The 23,805-nt window shown below is 49.5% G+C and overlaps 1 protein-coding gene across 2 annotated transcripts; it reads right to left on the reverse strand.

Moving 5' to 3' along the window:
• Positions 1–13,756: 13,756 nt before the first annotated feature.
• On the reverse strand, positions 13,757–22,391 carry LOC134343344 (zinc finger protein 239-like). Of its 2 annotated transcripts, none has more exons than XM_063042031.1 (3): positions 22,373–22,391; positions 16,147–17,711; positions 13,757–14,889 (listed from the first exon to the last, which is right to left on the reverse strand). In XM_063042031.1, exons 2-3 carry the CDS (start codon positions 16,956–16,958, stop codon positions 14,853–14,855), a joined length of 849 nt encoding a protein of 282 aa, XP_062898101.1. In that variant the 5' UTR covers positions 16,959–17,711; positions 22,373–22,391; the 3' UTR covers positions 13,757–14,852. The 2 variants fall into 2 exon arrangements, with proteins under 2 accessions (XP_062898101.1, XP_062898102.1); XM_063042032.1 differs by lacking the exon at positions 22,373–22,391 and adding an exon at positions 22,005–22,360.
• Positions 22,392–23,805: the final 1,414 nt, after the last annotated feature.

A 23,805-nucleotide genomic window follows, 5' to 3' on the forward strand; every position in this document is an offset into this window, starting at 1 on the left:
AGTTCAGTCCCTCCGTGTCCCATCCACCTCTCAGTGTAATCGAAGCGGTCCTGAGGTCAGTCCCTCCGTGTCCCATCCACCTCTCAGTGTAATCAAACCGCTCCTGAGGTCAGTCCCTCTGTGTCCCATCCACCTCTCAGTGTAATCGCACCGTCCTGAGTTCAGTCCCTCCGTGTCCCATCCACCTCCCGGTGTAATCGAACCGCTCCTGCGGTCAGTCCCTCCTTGTCCCATCCACCTCTCAGTGTAATCAAACCGCTCCTGAGGTCAGTCCCTCTGTGTCCCATCCACCTCTCAGTGTAATCGAACCGCTCCTGAGGTCAGTCCCTCCTTGTCCTATCCACCTCTCAGTGTAATCGAACCGCTCCTGAGGTCAGTCCCTCCTTGTCCTATCCACCTCTCGGTGTAATCGAACCGCTCCTGAGGTCAGTCCCTCCGTGTCCCATCCGCCTCTCGGTGTAATCGAAACCTTCCTGAGGTCAGTCCCTCCATGTCCTATCCACCTCTCAGTGTAATCGAACCGCTCCTGAGGTCAGTCCCTCCGTGTCCCATCCACCTCTCAGTGTAATGGAACCGCTCCTGAGGTCAGTCCCTCTGTGTCCCATCCACCTCTCAGTGTAATCGAACCGCTCCTGAGGTCAGTCCCTCTGTGTCCCATCCACCTCTCAGTGTAATCGAACCGCTCCTGAGGTCAGTCCCTCCGTGTCCCATTTACCTCTGAGTGTAATCGAACTGACCCTCCTGAGGTCAGTCCCTCTGTGTCACATCTTCCTCTCATCGTAATCGAACCGCTCCTGAGGTCTGTCCCTCCGTGTCCCATCCACCTCTCAGTGTAATCGAACCCCTCCTGAGTTCAGTCCCTCCGTGTCCCATCCACCTCTCAGTGTAATCGATGCGCTCCTGAGGTCAGCCCCTCCGTGTCCCATCCACCTCTCAGTGTAATCGATCCACTCCTGAGGTCAGTCCCTCTGTGTCCCATCCACCTCTTGGTGTAATCGAACCCTTCCTGAGGTCAGTCCCTCCGTGTCCCGTCCTTCTCCCGGTGTAATCGCACCGTTCTGAGGTCAGTCCCTCCGTGTCCCGTCCACCTCCCGGTGTAATCGAACCGCTCCTGAGGTCAGTCCCTCCTTGTCCCTTCCACCTCTCAGTGTAATCAAACCGCTCCTGAGGTCAGTCCCTCCGTGTCTCATCCACCTCTCAGTGTAATCGAACCCCACCTGAGGTCAGTCCCTCCGTGTCCCATCCACTTCTCAGTGTAATCGAACAGCTGCTGAGGTCAGTCCCTCTGTGTCCCATCCACCTCTCAGTTTAATCGAACTGACCCTCCTGAGGTCAGTCCCTCTGTGTCCCATCCACCTGTCGGTGTAATCGAACCGCTCCTGAGGTCAGTCCCTCCGTGTCCCATCCACCTCTCGGTGTAATCGAAACCTTCCTGAGGTCAGTCCCTCCGTGTCCCATCCACCTCTCAGTGTAATGTAACCGCTCCTGAGGTCAGTCCCTCTGTGTCCCATCCACCTCTCAGTGTAATCGAACTGACCCTCCTGAGGTCAGTCCCTCTGTGTCCCATCCACCTCTCATTGTAATCGAACCGCACCTTAGGTCAGTCCCTCCGTGTCCCATCCACCTCTCGGTGTAATCGAACCGCTCCTGAGGTCAGTCCCTTCGTGTCCCATCCACCTCTCGGTGTAATCGAAACCTTCCTGAGGTCAGTCCCTCTGTGTCCCATCCACCTCTCAGTGTAATGGAACCGCTCCTGAGCTCAGTCCCTCTGTGTCCCTTCCACCTCTCAGTGTAATCGAACCGCTCCTGAGGTCAGTCCCTCCGTGTCCCATCCACCTCTCAGTGTCATGGAACCGCTCCTGAGGTCAGTCCCTCTGTGTCCCATCCACCTCTCAGTGTAATCCAATCGCTCCTGAGGTCAATCCCTCTGTGTCCCATCCACCTTTCAGTGTAATCAAACCACTCCTGAGGTCAGTCCCTCCGTGTCCCATCCACCTCTCAGTGTAATCGAACCCCTCCTGAGATCAGTCCCTCTGTGTCCCATCCACCTCTCAGTGTAATCGAACCCTTCCTGAGGTCAGTCCCTCTGTGTCCCATCCACCTCTCAGGGTAATCGAACCACTCCTGAGGTCAGTCCCTCCGTGTCCCATTTACCTCTCAGTGTAATCGAACTGACCCTCCTGAGGTCAGTCCCTCTGTGTCACATCCACCTCTCATTGTAATCGAACCGCTCCTGAGGTTTGTCCCTCCGTGTCCCATCCACCTCTCAGTGTAATCGAACCCCTCCTGAGTTCAGTCCCTCCGTGTCCCATCCACCTCTCAGTGTAATCGAAGCGCTCCTGAGGTCAGTCCCTCCGTGTCCCATCCACCTCTCAGTGTAATCGATCCGCTCCTGAGGTCAGTCCCTCTGTGTCCCATCCACCTCTTGGTGTAATCGAACCCTTCCTGAGGTCAGTCCCTCCGTGTCCCGTCCTTCTCCCAGTGTAATCGCACCGTCCTGAGGTCAGTCCCTCCATGTCCCGTCCACCTCCCAGTGTAATCGAACCGCTCCTGAGGTCAGTACCTCCTTGTCCCATCCACCTCTCAGTGTAATCAAACCACTCCTGAGGTCAGTCCCTCCGTGTCCCGTCCACCTCCCGGTGTAATCGAACCGCTCCTGAGGTCAGTCCCTCCTTGTCCCTTCCACCTCTCAGTGTAATCAAACCGCTCCTGAGGTCAGTCCCTCCGTGTCTCATCCACCTCTCAGTGTAATCGAACCCCACCTGAGGTCAGTCCCTCCGTGTCCCATCCACTTCTCAGTGTAATCGAACAGCTGCTGACGTCAGTCCCTCTGTGTCCCATCCACCTCTCAGTTTAATCGAACTGACCCTCCTGAGGTCAGTCCCTCTGTGTCCCATCCACCTGTCGGTGTAATCGAACCGCTCCTGAGGTCAGTCTCTCCGTGTCCCGTCCTTCTCCCGGTGTAATCGAAACCTTCCTGAGGTCAGTCCCTCCGTGTCCCATCCACCTCTCAGTGTAATGTAACCGCTCCTGAGGTCAGTCCCTCTGTGTCCCATCCACCTCTCAGTGTAATCGAACTGACCCTCCTGAGGTCAGTCCCTCTGTGTCCCATCCACCTCTCATTGTAATCGAACCGCACCTTAGGTCAGTCCCTCCGTGTCCCATCCACCTCTCGGTGTAATCGAACCGCTCCTGAGGTCAGTCCCTTCGTGTCCCATCCACCTCTCGGTGTAATCAAAACCTTCCTGAGGTCAGTCCCTCCGTGTCCCATCCACCTCTCAGTGTAATGGAACCGCTCCTGAGGTCAGTCCCTCTGTGTCCCTTCCACCTCTCAGTGTAATCGAACCGCTCCTGAGGTCAGTCCCTCCGTGTCCCATCCACCTCTCAGTGTCATGGAACCGCTCCTGAGGTCAGTCCCTCTGTGTCCCATCCACCTCTCAGTGTAATCCAATCGCTCCTGAGGTCAATCCCTCTGTGTCCCATCCACCTTTCAGTGTAATCAAACCACTCCTGAGGTCAGTCCCTCCGTCTCCCATCCACCTCTCAGTGTAATCGAACCCCTCCTGAGATCAGTCCCTCTGTGTCCCATCCACCTCTCAGTGTAATCGAACCCTTCCTGAGGTCAGTCCCTCCGTGTCCCGTCCTTCTCCCGGTGTAATCGCACCGTCCTGAGGTCTGTCCCTCCGTGTCCCATCCACCTCTCAGTGTAATCGAACCCCTCCTGAGGTCGCTCCCTCTGTGTCCCATCCACCTCTCAGTGTAATCGAACTGACCCTCCTGAGGTCAGTCCCTCCGTGTCCCATCCACCTCTTAGTGTAATCGAACCGCTGCTGAGGTCAGTCCCTCTGTGTCCCATCCACCACTCAGTGTAATGGAACCCCTCCTGAGGTCTGTCCCTCCGTGTCCCATCCACCTCTCAGTGTAATCGAACCCCTCCTGAGTTCAGTCCCTCCGTGTCCCATCCACCTCTCAGTGTAATCGAAGCGGTCCTGAGGTCAGTCCCTCCGTGTCCCATCCACCTCTCAGTGTAATCGATCCGCTCCTGAGGTCAGTCCCTCTGTGTCCCATCCACCTCTTGGTGTAATCGAACCCTTCCTGAGGTCAGTCCCTCCTTGTCCTATCCACCTCTCGGTGTAATCGAACCGCTCCTGAGGTCAGTCACTCCGTGTCCCATCCACCTCTCAGTGTAATCGAACCGCTCCTGAGGTCAGTACCTCCTTGTCCCATCCACCTCTCAGTGTAATCAAACCACTCCTGAGGTCAGTCCCTCTGTGTCCCATCCACCTCTCAGTGTAATCGCACCGTCCTGAGTTCAGTCCCTCCGTGTCCCATCCACCTCTCAGTTTAATCAAACCGCTCCTGAGGTCAGTCCCTCTGTGTCCCATCCACCTCTCAGTGTAATCGAACCGCTCCTGCGGTCAGTCCCTCCTTGTCCTATCCACCTCTCAGTGTAATCGAACCGCTCCTGAGGTCAGTCCCTCCTTGTCCTATCCACCTCTCGGTGTAATCGAACCGCTCCTGAGGTCAGTCCCTCCGTGTCCCATCCGCCTCTCGGTGTAATCGAAACCTTCCTGAGGTCAGTCCCTCCATGTCCTATCCACCTCTCAGTGTAATCGAACCGCTCCTGAGGTCAGTTCCTCCGTGTCCCATCCACCTCTCAGTGTAATGGAACCGCTCCTGAGGTCAGTCCCTCTGTGTCCCATCCACCTCTCAGTGTAATCGAACCGCTCCTGAGGTCAGTCCCTCTGTGTCCCATTCACCTCTCAGTGTAATCGAACCGCTCCTGAGGTCAGTCCCTCCGTATCCCATTTACCTCTGAGTGTAATCGAACTGACCCTCCTGAGGTCAGTCCCTCTGTGTCACATCTACCTCTCATCGTAAACGAACCGCTCCTGAGGTCTGTCCCTCCGTGTCCCATCCACCTCTCAGTGTAATCGAACCCTTCCTGAGTTCAGTCCCTCCGTGTCCCATCCACCTCTCAGTGTAATCGAAGCGCTCCTGAGGTCAGCCCCTCCGTGTCCCATCCACCTCTCAGTGTAATCGATCCACTCCTGAGGTCAGTCCCTCTGTGTCCCATCCACCTCTTGGTGTAATCGAACCCTTCCTGAGGTCAGTCCCTCCGTGTCCCGTCCTTCTCCCGGTGTAATCGCACCGTCCTGAGGTCTGTCCCTCCGTGTCCCATCCACCTCTCAGTGTAATCGAACCCCTCCTGAGGTCGCTCCCTCTGTGTCCCATCCACCTCTCAGTGTAATCGAACTGACCCTCCTGAGGTCAGTCCCTCCGTGTCCCATCCACCTCTTAGTGTAATCGAACCGCTGCTGAGGTCAGTCCCTCTGTGTCCCATCCACCACTCAGTGTAATGGAACCCCTCCTGAGGTCTGTCCCTCCGTGTCCCATCCACCTCTCAGTGTAATCGAACCCCTCCTGAGTTCAGTCCCTCCGTGTCCCATCCACCTCTCAGTGTAATCGAAGCGGTCCTGAGGTCAGTCCCTCCGTATCCCATCCACCTCTCAGTGTAATCGATCCGCTCCTGAGGTCAGTCCCTCTGTGTCCCATCCACCTCTTGGTGTAATCGAACCCTTCCTGAGGTCAGTCCCTCCGTGTCCCGTCCTTCTCCCGGTGTAATCGCACTGTCCTGAGGTCAGTCCCTCCATGTCCCGTCCACCTCCCAGTGTAATCGAACCGCTCCTGAGGTCAGTCCCTCCTTGTCCCATCCACCTCTCAGTGTAATCGAACCGCTCCTGAGGTCAGTCCCTCCTTGTCCTATCCACCTCTCGGTGTAATCGAACCGCTCCTGAGGTCAGTCACTCCGTGTCCCATCCACCTCTCAGTGTAATCGAACCGCTCCTGAGGTCAGTACCTCCTTGTCCCATCCACCTCTCAGTGTAATCAAACCACTCCTGAGGTCAGTCCCTCTGTGTCCCATCCACCTCTCAGTGTAATCGCACCGTCCTGAGTTCAGTCCCTCCGTGTCCCATCCACCTCTCAGTTTAATCAAACCGCTCCTGAGGTCAGTCCCTCTGTGTCCCATCCACCTCTCAGTGTAATCGAACCGCTCCTGAGGTCAGTCCCTCCTTGTCCTATCCACCTCTCAGTGTAATCGAACCGCTCCTGAGGTCAGTCCCTCCTTGTCCTATCGACCTCTCGGTGTAATCGAACCGCTCCTGAGGTCAGTCCCTCCGTGTCCCATCCGCCTCTCGGTGTAATCGAAACCTTCCTGAGGTCAGTCCCTCCATGTCCTATCCACCTCTCAGTGTAATCGAACCGCTCCTGAGGTCAGTCCCTCCTTGTCCTATCCACCTCTCAGTGTAATCGAACCGCTCCTGAGGTCAGTCCCTCCTTGTCCTATCCACCTCTCGGTGTAATCGAACCGCTCCTGAGGTCAGTCCCTCCGTGTCCCATCCGCCTCTCGGTGTAATCGAAACCTTCCTGAGGTCAGTCCCTCCATGTCCTATCCACCTCTTAGTGTAATCGAACCGCTCCTGAGGTCAGTCCCTCCGTGTCCCATCCACCTCTCAGTGTAATGGAACCGCTCCTGAGGTCAGTCCCTCTGTGTCCCATCCACCTCTCAGTGTAATCGAACCGCTCCTGAGGTCAGTCCCTCTGTGTCCCATCCACCTCTCAGTGTAATCGAACCGCTCCTGAGGTCAGTCCCTCCGTGTCCCATTTACCTCTGAGTGTAATCGAACTGACCCTCCTGAGGTCAGTCCCTCTGTGTCACATCTACCTCTCATCGTAATCGAACCGCTCCTGAGGTCTGTCCCTCCGTGTCCCATCCACCTCTCAGTGTAATCGAACCCCTCCTGAGTTCAGTCCCTCCGTGTCCCATCCACTTCTCAGTGTAATCGAAGCGCTCCTGAGGTCAGCCCCTCCGTGTCCCATCCACCTCTCAGTGTAATCGATCCACTCCTGAGGTCAGTCCCTCTGTGTCCCATCCACCTCTTGGTGTAATCGAACCCTTCCTGAGGTCAGTCCCTCCGTGTCCCGTCCTTCTCCCGGTGTAATCGCACCGTCCTGAGGTCAGTCCCTCCGTGTCCCGTCCACCTCCCGGTGTAATCGAACCGCTCCTGAGGTCAGTCCCTCCTTGTCCCTTCCACCTCTCAGTGTAATCAAACCGCTCCTGAGGTCAGTCCCTCTGTGTCCCATCCACCTCTCAGTGTAATCGAACCGCTCCTGAGGTCAGTCCCTCCTTGTCCTATCCACCTCTCGGTGTAATCGAACCGCTCCTGAGGTCAGTACCTCCGTGTCCCATCCACCTCTCGGTGTTGACACAACAGATGCTCCCGTTCCCCTTCATGGGTCGACTGGGTTGTGGAGACGGTGTGTAATCACCTCTCTCACCTCAGGACCCTTTCCATCCCTTCCATCCTGAGATCAGAGGGGTCAACATTCAACCGCTAAATTTGTTTTGACATGGTGTATTTCTAATTTTAAAAGTTGCCATTCTGTGTGCCAATGGGTGTTTGTCTTCCGGAGCAGTTCTGTCTGAAGTTGTTTGCTCTGACCAATGGGTTTTCCCCCGGGTGGACCAGCTGACAGTTACTGTACCTGCTCTGGAGAGGACCCAGCCACTGACGTTCCAGATCGCACGGCATGGTAAACCCTGGTACACACTGGTACCGAGACCTCCCAGAATAGAGGATGATTCCTTGTCTGAAACCAGCAGGTTCTGCCCACCCGTACCAGAATGTGACTGGTTACCCCAATCGCCGACAGATACAGTTGGTGTGTCATTCACTGGGGGCACACATCATGCTCTCTGGTGGCACCAACCCAGCCCCAGGACCCTGCTCTCCACTTGGCAACAGCTCTTTTTGGGGAACCAACCATTTGGACTCGACCCCATTCAGGGACATCCCTGTTGTGGGTGGGTTAAACTTTGTGGAGGGCAGTCTCAGATCTCAAATGGCCTTTTATGTGACCACTTCCCCCCAAACACACACACTCTCCAACGTGGACATACCCGCAAGCCCTCTCCATAATCCATATGGTCTATATTTGTTCCTGCGGCTGGCACAGCCAGGGAGAGTATATCGGCCCCTGAGGCAGCTCGACTGAGTGGCAGGTGTTTATGGCGAGGGTTAAACTCCGTCGGTCCGGTCACCATGAGTTCGGAAATGGATAGCCACTCTGATCCCTATTCCTAATAATTCCCATTCAAACTTCCCTGCCTGCTGGTAAACCCCAAGGAAGCTTCCCGGGAGTCGCTGTTTGAGTCGGGCACAAGAGCTCCTGTGATTTCGGCTGACGTACTGAACATAAGGGGGATCTGAGTTTGGAAATGAGGGTTCGGAATGCCGTCCATTACTCCGCTCAACGCCATCTATCCATTCCATTCACCTCCAACACCCTTGTTGAGCACCACCTTGCCAAGCCCCGATCCTGCATCGGTCACGCAGGGTGGTGCAGGTGGAGTGGGTCACTGCCACTGGACATTAGAGGAAGCATTGAGGGTGTCTCAGTCCAGTCCTTGGGCCCAGGACACCTGAGGGTGTGATCATCCTCTGCCACTGTGATTGCACCCTTTCTCTTCCAGAGTTCTGTCCAATGGACTTGGTATCTGACCACTCCATTATCTCTCCAAGAAGTGCTGTTGTGATTAGTTGTGCAATTCTATACCTTCTTTTACCTCCTTCTACATCTTTTCCGAAACAGCCAAAATCAGGAACATTAATGGCCCATTTCTGTCCCTCTCGGTAATGACTACAGTACTGTATTTCCATGTACTGTCCATGCTCTGTTCATCACAGGGCTACTGAGGTCACTTTAAACTAGAATGGTTGGGGGGTGGGAATCAAATTAAAGAGGCTAGGCGTGAGGAGGTTAGTTCACAACAGGGGGATGGGAACCAGTGCAGAGAGACAGAGGGGTGTAAAGTGAGGGTAGATGCAAAAAGTACTAAGGAGAAAAGTAAAAGTGGCAGGCCGACAAATCCAGGGCAAGCATTAAAAAGGGCCACTTTTCAACATAATTGTATAAGGGCTAAGAGAGCTGTAAAAGAGCACCTGAAGGCTTTTTGTGTCAATGCAAGGAGCATTCATAATAAGGTGGATGAATTGAAAGTGCAGATTGTTATTAATGATTATGATATAGTTGGGATCACAGAGACATGGCTCCAGGGTGACCAAGGATGGGAGAAATTCAGAGTTCAGTAGAGGAGGACAAAGGGCTTAATTAGGAAGGGGAAAAAAGATTATGAGAGAAAACTGGCAGGGAACATAAAAACTGACTGTAAAAGCTTTTATAGATATGTAAAAGGGAAGAGACTGGTAAAGACAAATGTAGGTCCCCTACAGACAGAAACAGGTGAATTGATTATGGGGAGCAAGGACATGGCAGACCAATTGAATAATTACTTTGGTTCTGTCTTCACTAAGGAGGACATAAATAATCTTCCAGAAATAGTAGGGGACAGAGGGTCCAGTGAGATGGAGGAACTGAGCGAAATACATGTTAGTAGGGAAGTGGTGTTAGGTAAATTGAAGGGATTAAAGGCAGATAAATCACCAGGGCCAGATGGTCTGCATCCTAGAGTGCTTAAGGAAGCAGCCCAAGAAATAGTGGATGCATTAGTGATAATTTTTCAAAACTCGTTAGTTTCTGGACTAGTTCCTGAGGATTGGAGGGTGGCTAATGTAACCCCACTTTTTAAAAAAGGAGGGAGAGAGAAACCGGGGAATTATAGACCGGATAGCCTAACGTCGGTGGTGGGGAAACTGCTGGAGTCAGTTATCAAAGATGTGATAACAGCACATTTGGAAAGCGGTGAAATCATCGGACAAAGTCAACATGGATTTGTGAAAGGAAAATCATGTCTGACGAATCTCATAGAATTTTTTGAGGATGTAACTAGTAGAGTGGATAGGGGAGAACCAGTGGATGTGGTATATTTGGATTTTCAAAAGGCTTTTGACAAGGTCCCACACAGGAGATTAGTGTGCAAACTTAAAGCACACGGTATTGGGGGTAAGGTATTGATATGGATGGAGAATTGGTTAGCAGACAGGAAGCAAAGAGTGGGAATAAACGGGACCTTTTCAGAATGGCAGGCGGTGACTAGTGGGGTACCGCAAGGCTCAGTGCTGGGACCCCAGTTGTTTACAATATATATTAATGACTTGGATGAGGGAATTAAATGCAGCATCTCCAAGTTTGCGGATGACACGAAGCTGGGCGGCAGTGTTAGCTGTGAGGAGGATGCTAAGAGGATGCAGGGTGACTTGGATAGGTTGGGTGAGTGGGCAAATTCATGGCAGATGCAATTTAATGTGGATAAATGTGAAGTTATCCACTTTGGTGGCAAAAATAGGAAAACAGATTATTATCTGAAAGGTGGCCGATTAGGAAAAGGGGAGGTGCAACGAGACCTGGGTGTCATTATACACCAGTCATTGAAAGTGGGCATGCAGGTACAGCAGGCGGTGAAAAAGGCGAATGGTATGCTGGTATTTATAGCGAGAGGATTCGAGTACAGGAGCAGGGAGGTACTACTGCAGTTGTACAAGGCCTTGGTGAGACCACACCTGGAGTATTGTGTGCAGTTTTGGTCCCCTATTCTGAGGAAAGACATCCTTGCCATGGAGGGAGTACAAAGAAGGTTCACCAGATTGATTCCTGGGATGGCAGGACTTTCATATGAAGAAAGACTGGATGAACTAGGCTTGTACTCGTTGGAATTTAGAAGATTGAGGAGGGATCTGATTGAAACGTATAAAATCCTAAAGGGATTGGACAGGCTAGATGCAGGAAGATTGTTCCCAATGTTGGGGAAGTCCAGAACAAGGGGTCACAGTTTGAGGATAAAGGGGAAGCCTTTTAGGACTGAGATGAGGAAAAACTTCTTCACACAGAGAGTGGTAAATCTGTGGAATTCTCTGCCACAGGAAACAGTTGAGGCCAGTTCATTGGCTATATTTAAGAGGGAGTTAGATATGGCCCTTGCGGCTACGGGGATCAGGGGGTATGGAGGGAAGGCTGGGGCGGGGTTCTGAGTTGGATGATCAGCTATGATCATAATAAATGGTGGTGCAGGCTCGAAGGGCCGAATGGCCTACTCCTGCACCTATTTTCTATGTTTCTATGTTTCTATCACCTTTACTCACAATACACACTTCAAACTATCCGACCCGTCATACCTGTTATTTCCATTTTGCTGCTTGTGCTGCCGCTGCTTTGATCCACCCTGGATCCCAGCACCCGGGAGTTAAGGCACCATCCTACTGACTCTTTTGCGGCCACAGAATCCCTTTTCTTTCCCCGCACTACCGTGTCCCCTATAACTACTGCACTGCCTCCTTTACCCCTCCGTGTCAGGCTCAGAGCCGGCTGCAATGTCACCAGCCTGGCTGCTGCTGCTGTCAGCTGATCGGTCATTCCCCACCAGCAATTTCGAAAGGGGTATATTTATTGCTGAGGGGAACACTGAACTGACTTCTTAATCTCTGTACTCTCCTGGCCGTCACCCATCACTGTCTGAGCCACCTCTTCAATATATTCATCTTCAAAATATTCAACCTCCTCAATGATCCTCAGTGCATTCAACTCCTGCTCCAGCTCGAGTAGAGGGTGGAGTGTCAGGAACCCTGGGGGATAAATTGTGGAAAACAGCTGGTGAAAAAAAAATACAAGGGATGAAATAGCTGTTCTAATGGGATGTATGCATGAAGATCCAATTGAATTCACAGTGCCTTTGACAATTGCAGCACAAAAAGCTGGCCCCTTCTATCCAATCTAGTCCATACCAAAACAATATAAACTGCCTAATCTCATCGACCTGCTCTGGACCATAGTCCTCTCCACTTATCCAAACTTTGCTTAAACGTTGAAATCAGGCTGCTGTACACTTGTGCTGACAGCTCATTCCACACTCTCACAGCCGTTTGAGTGAAGAAGGTACCCCCATGTTTTCCTGAAAGTGTTTGCCTATCACCATTCACCCACGACTTCGGGTTTTTATCTCACCTAATCTCAGTTGAAAAAGCCTGCTTGCATTTACCCTACCTAAACCACTCATAGTTTTTTGAACCTCCATCAAATTGCCTCTCAATCCTCCATATTCTATTGAATAAAGTCCGAACATCTTCAATCATCTCTCATACCTCAGGTCCTCAGTTTTTTTTTAGTCTTGTGTTTCTCTGATATCATTCTGGAGCAACAAATTGTATCATTTCTTAATGCATGCATTACTAAATGACAATAAAAGAGAACTACGTGTCCTCATAATCTAATCTAATCTAATCTCTAGACCTGGCAACATCCTTGTCAAATTTCTCTCTGCTTTTCCAAACTTATTTACATCTTTCCAACAGGTAGGTAACCAAAACTATGCACAATACTCCAGATTACTCCTTGTACTCCACGTGGTGAAGTGCTGGCCATTTTACCTGCCGTGGGAGATTTCAGTGATCATTTTGGTGGAGGTGTACATTCCACCTCAGGCTCCAGATGAACTCTGCGATGTGATCAACAGGCACGAAATCTAGGGGAGATTTGAACCAGACCAGTTTGAAAAAGTCTTGAAATAATTATGACCAACAAATCACTTGTGGTACCAGAGGAGCCAACACCCTGGGCCACTGTCACACCACCATCAAGATCGCTAACTGTGCTATCCCACGCCCACACTTTGGAATGTCTGATCACCTGACTGTACGTCTTCTCCTGGAGTATCGGCAGACACCGAATACTGCAACAGCAGCAGTGAGGACCAAGAAGATATGAACAAGTGAGGCCCAGGAGCACTTACAGGACAACTTTGAATGGGTTTATTCAGGGACTCATCTTCGAGTGTGAATGAGTATGGCACAGCTGACACCAACTTCATTAAAACCTCTGTGGATGAGTGTGTGCCAACGAGAACTTAATCTACAGTACATACCCCAGATCAAAAGCTGTGGATGACCAGGAGGCTCGTAGTCTGCTGGACATCAGATTGATGACATTTAAGCATGGCCACCCAGATCTATTATTATTACTCCTATCATTTACAAATAAACAAGGCATGACTTGCAGAGCTATTGCAAGAGCTAAGAAATAATTCCAAACGAAAGTTTCAGGCGACATCGAATGCATGTCACTTCTGGCAGGGTTTGCAGACCATTACTTCCTACAAAGGTAATGCTCTGAAAACCAGAGCTAACCAATTAGCAGGGATATTAAAAGACATTTTTAATCTCATTGCTGCGGTCGGAAGTTCCCTCCTGCTTCAAAAGGGTTACAATTATACCAGTGCCCAGGAAGAGCAGGGTGAGCTGACTTACTGACTGTTGTTCACTCGCACTCATGTCTCAGCTGATGAAGTGCTTTGAGAGACAGGCTATGGCTGGAATCAACTCCTGCTTCAGCAAGTACCTGAACCCACTGCAATCTGCCTATCGCCCAACACTCCAACTGAGGCCTCGCCTGTGCATTATAAAGATTTAACAGTATATCTTTGTGTGTATATTCTAGTCCTCATGAAATGAATGCATACATAGCATTTACCTTCCTTGCCAACGACTCAGCCTAATATTAACCTTCAGTGAATCCAGCACGACTGCCGAGTGTCTTTGCAACTCAGATATTTGATATTCCCCTGCATTTAGAAAATGGCCTGCAGTTTTATTTGATATAACAAACTGCACAATGATAAACCTCCCAAAATACTGTCAAAACAAGTTTTGTCTGAAATAAGTCTTCTGTTTTAATTCAGTGAAATCCACCAGAACTGGGGTGCTGAGAACACACCAGCATTTGTTCACTAGAGGTCAGTTGATTTTGCATTGATGAACCACTTCTGACTCCATGTTGTTTACATTATTGAGGGATAGTGCAGAGCACACCAGGACATCCGCATGCAGGATACTCAACAGATCTTTATTGACAACCCTGCTCGTACAGTGTGTGAACTCCTCCCATGTGGGAATGGCTAACTGAGTGGCAGAGGAATGACACTGTTTACACTTGCATCAATCCACATGAACAACGAATATACAACTGAGAAATAATACACTTTATTGGAGAACATGTAACCTTCAATCGAGCATTCGACCATTATGAGGACATTCATCAATAGTATTCCAACATCAATCATTTCCGAATATCTGTAAGTAAAACCATCAAGAGCAATTTCTGTACTTATCTGATTACTGATACCGCCTTGAAATTCAACTTCTCTATTGCCTGCTTTATTTCCAGAACATTTGGTGAGGAACGTATCTGTTTCTCTCCTCCATTGTCTCTGCCTTGGCTGAGAGGAGGGAAAAGATTGCCTTGCCTTAACCAACCCTTGTAGATGCTGACGATGAAGTGAACTACCCTTCAGCTCTGGGTGCAAAGTGAAAGAGTTTGCCCAACTCACTGAGAGGACAACTGCTCCTTCATCGTCACCATCGTCGATGGGCTGAAAGATAAATCTAAAAGTATCATCATCTCCATCCAGAGACAATGCGCCTTATGGACCTCAGCTTCCAGAGAACATTCACTGTCTACAAGTGGGTTCACAAGCTGCCAACCTAAACTCTCTGGAGCAGTCTGGACTTGACAGACTGATAGACTGGCTCTGTCCCTGACATGACATGTCCCTGCACATCTCGGAGATGTGACAGGCCCCGGCTGATGTCCTGAGATTGTAACCTTCTGTCCTCTTTCCAACTCCCGAGGTTCTGTTCACATGTCAGAATTAGCTTTGCTCTGCTGTGTTTTCTCTCAGACATTGTGGTCTGTAACATAATGGGCTTCCTTAGTAGTGTCGATTAATTGCTGTAGCCATTTGACCTTTGCAATACCATCTGCTGTCTCGTGCTTGTACTGTGGACTGGTCACTCACAACTTCATCGCTGGCTCGTACAGTGAAATGCTGCGGTTCCCTGCGCTCACCCAGATGGCACGGTTTCCAGCACCCTTGTCCCGCTAAGAGAAGAAAGAGGAAGTAAATTCACCGCCTTACAATTGGACAATGACAAGAGCATTTGCACTGAGAGTCACAGATTTACACCGCACTGGAACCCATCCACACTTTCTTCACCATCCCGTCTACGTGTGCCGCCACCTCAGGGAACTCTGTGCTTGCACCCCTCCGTCCCTGTGTTCCTCCCCTGTCTTCACCACCCTATCCATGTGTGTCACCACCTCAGGGAACACTGTACTTGCACCCCCCTACCCCTGTGTTCCGCCACTTCCCTTCTGCTTCTTTTGACTAGATCCCCTAAATCAATTTGACTGAGTCTCTCTTTAAAAATATCAATGTCAGAAATACTGTGCTGGTCTGGCGCCTTTCACTCTGTATGTTCTGCTCTGGTTTAACTTCCCAAAATCAATCACATTTTGCTTGTCCCAGTTAAGGTCCACCTGCCGTTCATTAGCCCACTTTCCCATCCCACTGTAATCAGACAACCCTCACTTTCACCACACACCAGCTCTGCTGTCATCCACAACCTCACTAGTTGTCCGGCCTACATTCTCCTCCTAATCATTCACACACGTGACCAACAGCAGTTTACTGCAAGATGACAGAAAGAAGTGACAGCAGAGATCAGCTCAAACAAAGAAGACAAGTAAAACATAGAACAGGAGGGTGGTGGTGGAGGGGAACTCATTGGGTCTGGTCCTAGGTGGAAACAGGGAGCTCTTTGGCTTTCCTGGTGGGCTTTGCATTGTGAAAATAAGAAAATCGGGGCAGGGAACTTGAAATCATTGGAAAGGTTTTGTGTTTGTTGCTTGGATTTCCAGCATTTGCAAATTTTCGCTTGTTTATGAGCGGGAAATTCTGTTTGATGCAGACAGGGCTAATGTACTTGACAAAGTGGACTCCCAATCTGCATTGGGTCTCACTGATGTCAAGGAGCCCGCACTGGGAGCATCAGATACAGCAGATCAACCTGACAGTCTTGCAGGTGAAGTGTTGCCTCACCTGGAAGGACGATTTGTGATCCAGAAGGGGCTGAGGGCGGAAGTAAATGGGAGCGTGTAGATCCTCCCTCACTTGCAAGGATATGTTCCAGGAGGGAGATTAGTGGGGGGGGGGGGTTGTAAAGTTAGGAAGGTAGGAAGTGGTTTAGCCAAGGTAACTGTGCAAGTCAGTAGGTTATAGAGAGTCAGCTGGTGCGACTGTGATTTGTGAGACCTGCCACCTGCCACGGTCGGTGTCTTTCTCGAGTCAGCCGTCACCTGAATGTGTCGGGGTGGATGGTGGAGGGTTTACAAGGATGCCGAGTGAAAGGCCTCTCCCCAGTGTGGACTCGCTGATGTTTGTTCAGTACGGACGACCGAGTGAATTCCTTCCCACAGTCTGAGCATTTGAAAGGTTTCTCCCCAGTGTGAATTCGCTGATGTTCCTTCTGCTGAGAAGACCGAGTGAATCCCTTCCCACATTCAGAACAAGTGAAAGGCTTCTCCCCAGTGTGAACTCGCTGATGCACTTTCAAGTCAGATGACCGAATGAATTCCTTTCCACAGACTGAGCAGGTGAATGGTTTCTCCCCAGTGTGAACTAACTGGTGTGTCAGTAGGTGAGAAGATCGAGTGAATCTCTTCCCACACTCAGAGCAGCTAAATAGCTTCTCCCCGGTGTGAAGTCGCTGATGCACTTTCAAGTCAGATGATCGCGCAAATTGCTTCCCACAATCTGAGCAGGTGAACGGTTTCTCCCCAGTGTGAACTCGCTGATGTATTTTTAAGTCAGATGACCGTGTGAATTCCTTCTCACAGTCTGAGCAGCTGTACGGCTTCTCCCCAGTGTGAATTCGCTGATGAAGTTTCAGGTTATACGACCGTGTGAATTCCTTATCACAATCAGAGCAGGAGAATGGTTTTGCCCCATTATGAACAAAATGATGTTTCTTTAGGTGGGATGACTGAGTGAATCCCTTCCCACATTCAGGGCAGGTGAATGGCCTCTCCGCAGTGTGATCTTGCTGGTGCCTCTGCAGTGTTGAAAAGTGAGTGAATCCCTTCCCACAGTCCGAGCAGATAAATGGCATCTTCCAGTGTGAATTTGCTGATGTTTATTCAGTTGAGATGATTGAGTGAACCCTTTCCCACATTCAGAGCAGGTGAATGGCTTCTCCCTGGTGTGAACTCGCTGGTGTCACTCTGGCGTGGTTGAGTGTGTGAATTCCTTTCCACCGTCCGAGCAGGTCAATGTCCTCTCACTGGTGAATTTTCTGATATACCTTTAGCACCAATAACAGAATGGCTTCCCGCTTGCAGAACAGGTGGAGCATCTCACGATGGTGTGAACTTGCTGATGTATCTTCAGGCTGGATGACTGAGTGGTTCCCCTCCCTCACACAGAGCGGGGAAATGTCCTCTCCCCACTGTGAACTCACTGGTGTGTCTGCGGGTAGTCTGTGAGTGAATCTCTTCCCACACTGAGAGAAGAAGAATGATATCTCACTGCGATCAATCCTCTGGCAATTCAGAAAGTCAAACGTTTGAATCCCTTGTACAATCAATGCAGTTGAAGAACTGATCTCTAGTGAACAAATGCTGGTGTGTTCTCAGCTCCTAGTTCCAGTGAATTTCACAGAGTTAAAACAGAAAACTTCATTTCAGAGACAGAATACATCAGCAGCTGGGATGAGATACTTCCTCATCTCCAAGAGTTGACAGCAGATGTGTTGGTGTTACAAAGAAAGTATCTGGTCACTCCTTAAATATCCAGACAGAGTCAGCAAAACTGATGTGTTGTTGTGTTTGAGATTCCTGTACACAAGTGTTCTGCCATTTCAAACCTGTAAAAATATTTACAAAAGACATCAATGGGTGAAGCACAATATTTCAGGAGAGATTTTAGTCTGGGGTGAGAACATAAGAACGTAAGAAATAGGAGCAGGAGTCGGCCATCTGGCCCGTCGAGCCTGCTCTGCCATTGAATAAGATCATGGCTGATCTGGCCATGGACTCATCTCCACCTGCCTGCCTTTTCCCCATAACCCTTAATTCCCCTACTATGCAAAAATCTATCCAACCTTGTCCCAAATACATTTACAAAGGCCATCTCCACTGCTTCATTGGGCAGAGAAATCCACAGATTCACCACTCTCTGGGAAAAACAGTTCCTTATCTCATCTCCATCCCACATCCCCAAACCTTGAGGCAATGTCCTCTAGTCCTAGTCTCACCTACCAGTGGAAACAACTTTCCTGCCTCTGTCTTGTCCATGCCTTTCATAATTTTACATGTTTCTAAAAGATCTCCTTTCAGTGTGAGCTCTGACATCACAATGTTACCCAGTTCAACACAACTTGAGATATACCCCAGGCTACTGTGGGAAGCGAGGGAGAAGATTGCTGAGCCTCTAGCAATGACCTTTGTATTATCAATCAGGATGGGAGAAGAACCAGAAGATTGGAAGACATTGTTCCCTTGTTCAAGAAAGGGAGTAAAGGTAACCCGTGAAATTATAGACCAGTGAATCTTTCTTCAGTGGTGGGCAAGTTGCTGGAGAATATCCTGGGAGGCAGGACTTATGAACATTTGGAGAGATATAATTTGATTATGGATAGTCAGCATGGCTTTGTCAAGGGCAGGTCATGCTTTACGACCCTGATTGGATTCTTGGAAGATGTAACAGAAACAGAAACAGGTGAATTGATTATGGGGAGCAAGGACATGGCAGACCAATTGAATAATTACTTTGGTTCTGTCTTCACTAAGGAGGACATAAATAATCTTCCAGAAATAGTAGGGGACAGAGGGTCCAGTGAGATGGAGGAACTGAGCGAAATACATGTTAGTAGGGAAGTGGTGTTAGGTAAATTGAAGGGATTAAAGGCAGATAAATCACCAGGGCCAGATGGTCTGCATCCTAGAGTGCTTAAGGAAGTAGCCCAAGAAATAGTGGATGCATTAGTGATAATTTTTCAAAACTCATTAGATTCTGGACTAGTTCCTGAGGATTGGAGGGTGGCTAATGTAACTCCACTTTTTAAAAAAGGAGGGAGAGAGAAACCGGGGAATTATAGACCAGTTAGCCTAACATCGGTGGTGGGGAAACTGCTGGAGTCAGTTATCAAGGATGTGATAACAGTACATTTGGAAAGCGGTGAAATGATCGGACAAAGTCAGCATGGATTTGTGAAAGGAAAATCATGTCTGACGAATCTCATAGAATTTTTTGAGGATGTAACTAGTAGAGTGGATAGGGGAGAACCAGTGGATGTGGTATATTTGGATTTTCAAAAGGCTTTTGACAAGGTCCCACACAGGAGATTAGTGTGCAAACTTAAAGCACACGGTATTGGGGGTAAGGTATTGATATGGATGGAGAATTGGTTAGCAGACAGGAAGCAAAGAGTGGGAATAAACGGGACCTTTTCAGAATGGCAGGCGGTGACTAGTGGGGTACCGCAAGGCTCAGTGCTGGGACCCCAGTTGTTTACAATATACATTAATGACTTGGATGAGGGAATTAAATGCAGCATCTCCAAGTTTGCGGATGACACGAAGCTGGGTGGCAGTGTTAGCTGTGAGGAGGATGCTAAGAGGATGCAGGGTGACTTGGATAGGTTGGGTGAGTGGGCAAATTCATGGCAGATGCAATTTAATGTGGATAAATGTGAAGTTATCCACTTTGGTGGCAAAAATAGGAAAACAGATTATTATCTGAAAGGTGGCCGATTAGGAAAAGGGGAGGTACAACGAGACCTGGGTGTCATTATACACCAGTCATTGAAAGTGGGCATGCAGGTACAGCAGGCGGTGAAAAAGGCGAATGGTATGCTGGCATTTATAGTGAGAGGATTCGAGTACAGGAGCAGGGAGGTACTACTGCAGTTGTACAAGGCCTTGGTGAGACCACACCTGGAGTATTGTGTGCAGTTTTGGTCCCCTAATCTGAGGAAAGACATCCTTGCCATGGAGGGAGTACAAAGAAGGTTCACCAGATTGATTCCTGGGATGGCAGGACTTTCATATGAAGAAAGACTGGATGAACTGGGCTTGTACTCGTTGGAATTTAGGAGATTGAGGGGGGATCTGATTGAAACGTATAAGATCCTAAAGGGATTGGACAGGCTAGATGCAGGAAGATTGTTCCCGATGTTGGGCAAGTCCAGAACGAGGGGCCACAGTTTGAGGATAGAGGGGAAGCCTTTTAAGACCGAGATTAGGAAAAACTTCTTCACACAGAGAGTGGTGAATCTGTGGAATTCTCTGCCACAGGAAACAGTTGAGGCCAGTTCATTGGCTATATTTAAGAGGGAGTTAGATATGGCCCTTGTGGCTACGGGGGTCAGGGGGTATGGAGGGAAGGCTGGGGCAGGGTTCTGAGTTGGAGGATCAGCCGTGATCATAATAAATGGCAGTGCAGGCTCGAAGGGCCGAATGGCCTACTCCTGCACCTATTTTCTATGTTTCTATGTAACAAAGCACACTGATGAAGGTGGAGCATTGGATGAAGTGTACATGGCTTTCAGTAAGGTTCCTCATGTGAGGCTAATTTAGAAAGTAATGAGGCAAGGATCCAAGGAGACCTTGCTTTGTGGATCCAGAATTGGCTTGTCCACAGAAGGCAAAGGGTGGTTGTAGATGGTTGATATACTTCATAGAGGATGGTGACCAATCGTGCTGCACAGGGATCTGTTCTGGGACCCCTCTTCTTTCTAATTTTTACAAATGACCTTGATGAGGAAGTAAGCTTGCTGATGATACAAAAGTTGGGGTGTTGTGGATAATCAGGATGGTTGTCAGAGGTTACTGCGGCACATTGATGGGATGCAAATCTGGGCTGAGAGGTGGCACATGGAGTTCAACCTAGTGGTTCATTTTGGTAGGTCCAATTTGAAGACAGAAAACAATATTAATGTTAGGACTTATGGTAGTCTGGAGGATCAGTGAGATCTTGGGGTCCATGTCAATAGTACACGCAAGGCTGCTGTGCTGGTTAATATTGTTGTTAAGAAAGCCTTCACCAGCCATGGGACTGAAATCAAAAGCAGTGAGGGAATGTTACTAATACATAAGGTCTTAGTTAGACCCCACTTTTGGTACTATTGGTGTTCAATTCAATTCTGGTCACTTCACTACAGGAAGGACGAGGACACTTTAGAAAGAGTGCAGAGGAAATTTGCAAGGATGTTGCTTGGATTGGAGAACATGCCTTACGAGAATCGGTTGAGTGAACTTTGGAGCGACAGAAGCTGAGAGGTAACCTGACAGAGGTAAATAAGATGATGAGGGCAGAGGCTATTTCTCAAGACTGAAATGGCTCACACGAGGGGGCATAGTTTTAAGGTGTTTGGAAACAGGTATGAGGGGATGTCAGAAGTAAGCTTTTCACAGAGAGTGGTGGGTGTGTGGAATACTCTGCGAAGGTGGGAGAGGTGGATTCAATAGGGTATTTTAAGAGACTCTCAGATAGATACATGGAGCCAGGAAAAATAAGAGGCTATGTGGTAAGGAAATTCTAGGCAGTTTCTCAATTAGGTTGCACGGTCAGCACAACATTCTGGGGCGAAGGACAAGTAATGTACTGTAGATTTCCATGTTTCTAATATGAACTCCTCATCTTCTAAGAAGGCAAGGATCAGGCATCCTCACTGACCATCAAATTCTCTGACTGTATTACTGTCTGCAAGAGAATGGGCTATGTCTGCCTTCAATCAACCTGTGACTTGGCTCAATTTCTCTCTGTCCTTCGGTATTATTTCAAGTTCTGGTCATGTTCCACAACACTATAAAGAGCACCTGTTACTACATGTATGATGCTGGAAATTTCTAAATTACTCAGATCCGCTCTCCCTCCCCGCCCAGTTGATCTGCAGTGATGAACCCATTGATGGCGATGGCAATGACGTGAAAGGTAGTAGTTGTTCTCATTGGAGTGTGGCACTTTTGTGATGTGAAAGCCCTAACTCACTTGGCATCGAGGACAAAGCTGTTTAATATCGTTATTTATCCAGAGAGAACTAAAGCTGACGGAAGAATTTTCTATTGCCATACAGCACTAATTGACATTTTTACTGACTAGAAGGCAGAATCTTTATCCGTGATTAACTGGGAAATATATTTTTGTTGCGACTTACTAATTCTCGGATTTACATAGCTGGAGCTCGGCAGATACATTTGCTCCCATTTCCTCCGATTGTACGGGGACAATGCTGGTACTGTCAGCCATGGCTGCCTCTTTACCCAGAAGGCCCCACGAACGAGAAACCTGTCCGTCAGCCACCAAAAGATCCAGCGACGCGCATGCGCCGAAAATGGCGGCGCCTCCAGCGCTCATCAGCCGAATTCCCCGCCGGGCCCTGGTACGGACCGTGGGGCTGAAAAAGTGGGAACGGACCGGGGCTGTCCTGCGATGCAGGACCACCGCGATAGGTGTGCAGAGTAATAGCCTTTCAATCGCGTTTCAGACGCCGGTAATTAATACCCGGCCGGAGACCCCTCCTACCTGCGGCCGAACCTCGTGAGCCTCTCGTCTACTGAGCGCATGCGCGATATTTGGGATTAACTCAGACCTCTGCGCATGCGCGTGAGCAAATAGGCGAAAGTCTGCAGAGTGGAAGTCCGGGGGTGGAGTGGAGTGAATGGTCGGAGTTTTTAGAACAAGATCCTTCTTCTGGACGGGAAAGGAAGGGAGGAAGTGAGAATGTGGGGGGAGCTGAGGTGATAGGGTAAACCGGGAAAGGTGAGGGGTGAAGTAAAGAGCTGGGAAGTTGATTGTTGAGAGAGATAAAGGACTGGATGATAATAATAATAAATAAATACCCAACAGGGTCAACAGATGTAGAATCTCCGGCTGTCTCCTACCCTGACGTGCTGTCGCTGTCAGACGGGACACTCCAGGCTGCCTACACTGTAAGATGGCGCTGCGCCACTGACAGCTTATTGCTGTAGTTCCTACGTTTTGCCGTTCTTCATATTGTTCTTCGTTATTTTTACGTTTTTTTGTGTGTCTTTCTGCATTACTCTGTGCCAGGACCATCTGTGATACTGACCGTGTGTGTGGATGTTGTGCCTGGATGCTTGAATTGTGCCCAGGTAGAAGATGATGTGTTCCTCCTCCGACCAGAGTTGAGCCTTGCTATAACAGTCTGATACCAGAGGTCACCATTAAAACTAAAGCTGTTTCAGCTGTCTTTAATCCATTGATGAGCTTTGCAGAATTTTGACAGCGCGGAAAAGGCAAAAGGTTTGTGTGTGGGAATGTCAAACACAACAGCTCGTCAGTTCTGCTGTGTCTGTCAGTTCACCAGCACTTGGATGCCTTTAGTCCTCGAACGTGGAGGAGGAGATGCTGGAGAAGACAGCACCCCAGTTGTGACAAGGAGAACCCGAATATGTGTACACGTCCGTGATCTGACCTGATGAATGGCCTGTCGGTTGAGAGTGGTGGGACGTCATTCACGGGCTCTCATTTTAGAAGGGATTCAGTCAGCCATTGTACCTGCAGATACACCAGCAAGTTCACACCGGGGTGACCACGTTCACCTGCTCCGGGTGTGGAAAAGGATTCATCCAAACAGCGGATCTGCAGAAATACCAGAGCGTCAGTCGGGGGAGAGCCCGTTCACCAGCGGCGAGTGTGGGAAGGGTTCAGTCGGTTAACCGATCTACTAAAGCTGCAGCCATTTCACGCAGGGGGAAGCAGCTGTACACCTCTCCGGAGCGTGGGAAGTGTTTCATTCGGTAAATCCACCTTGAGAGGCTCCAGCGAGTTCACAATAAGTAGAGGCCATACTTCTGTCCTGAGTGAGCGAAGAGATTTACTCAGTCATCCCGCCTACTGAAATTCCAGCAACTTCACAGCGGGGAGGAAGTTCAAGTCGGCTGCCTGTTAAATGTTTAAACATGATGGTGACTGAATCCAGTTGCGACTTGACG

This window comes from Mobula hypostoma, chromosome 3 (assembly GCF_963921235.1).
Source record: "Mobula hypostoma chromosome 3, sMobHyp1.1, whole genome shotgun sequence".
Taxonomy (NCBI): domain Eukaryota; kingdom Metazoa; phylum Chordata; class Chondrichthyes; order Myliobatiformes; family Myliobatidae; genus Mobula; species Mobula hypostoma.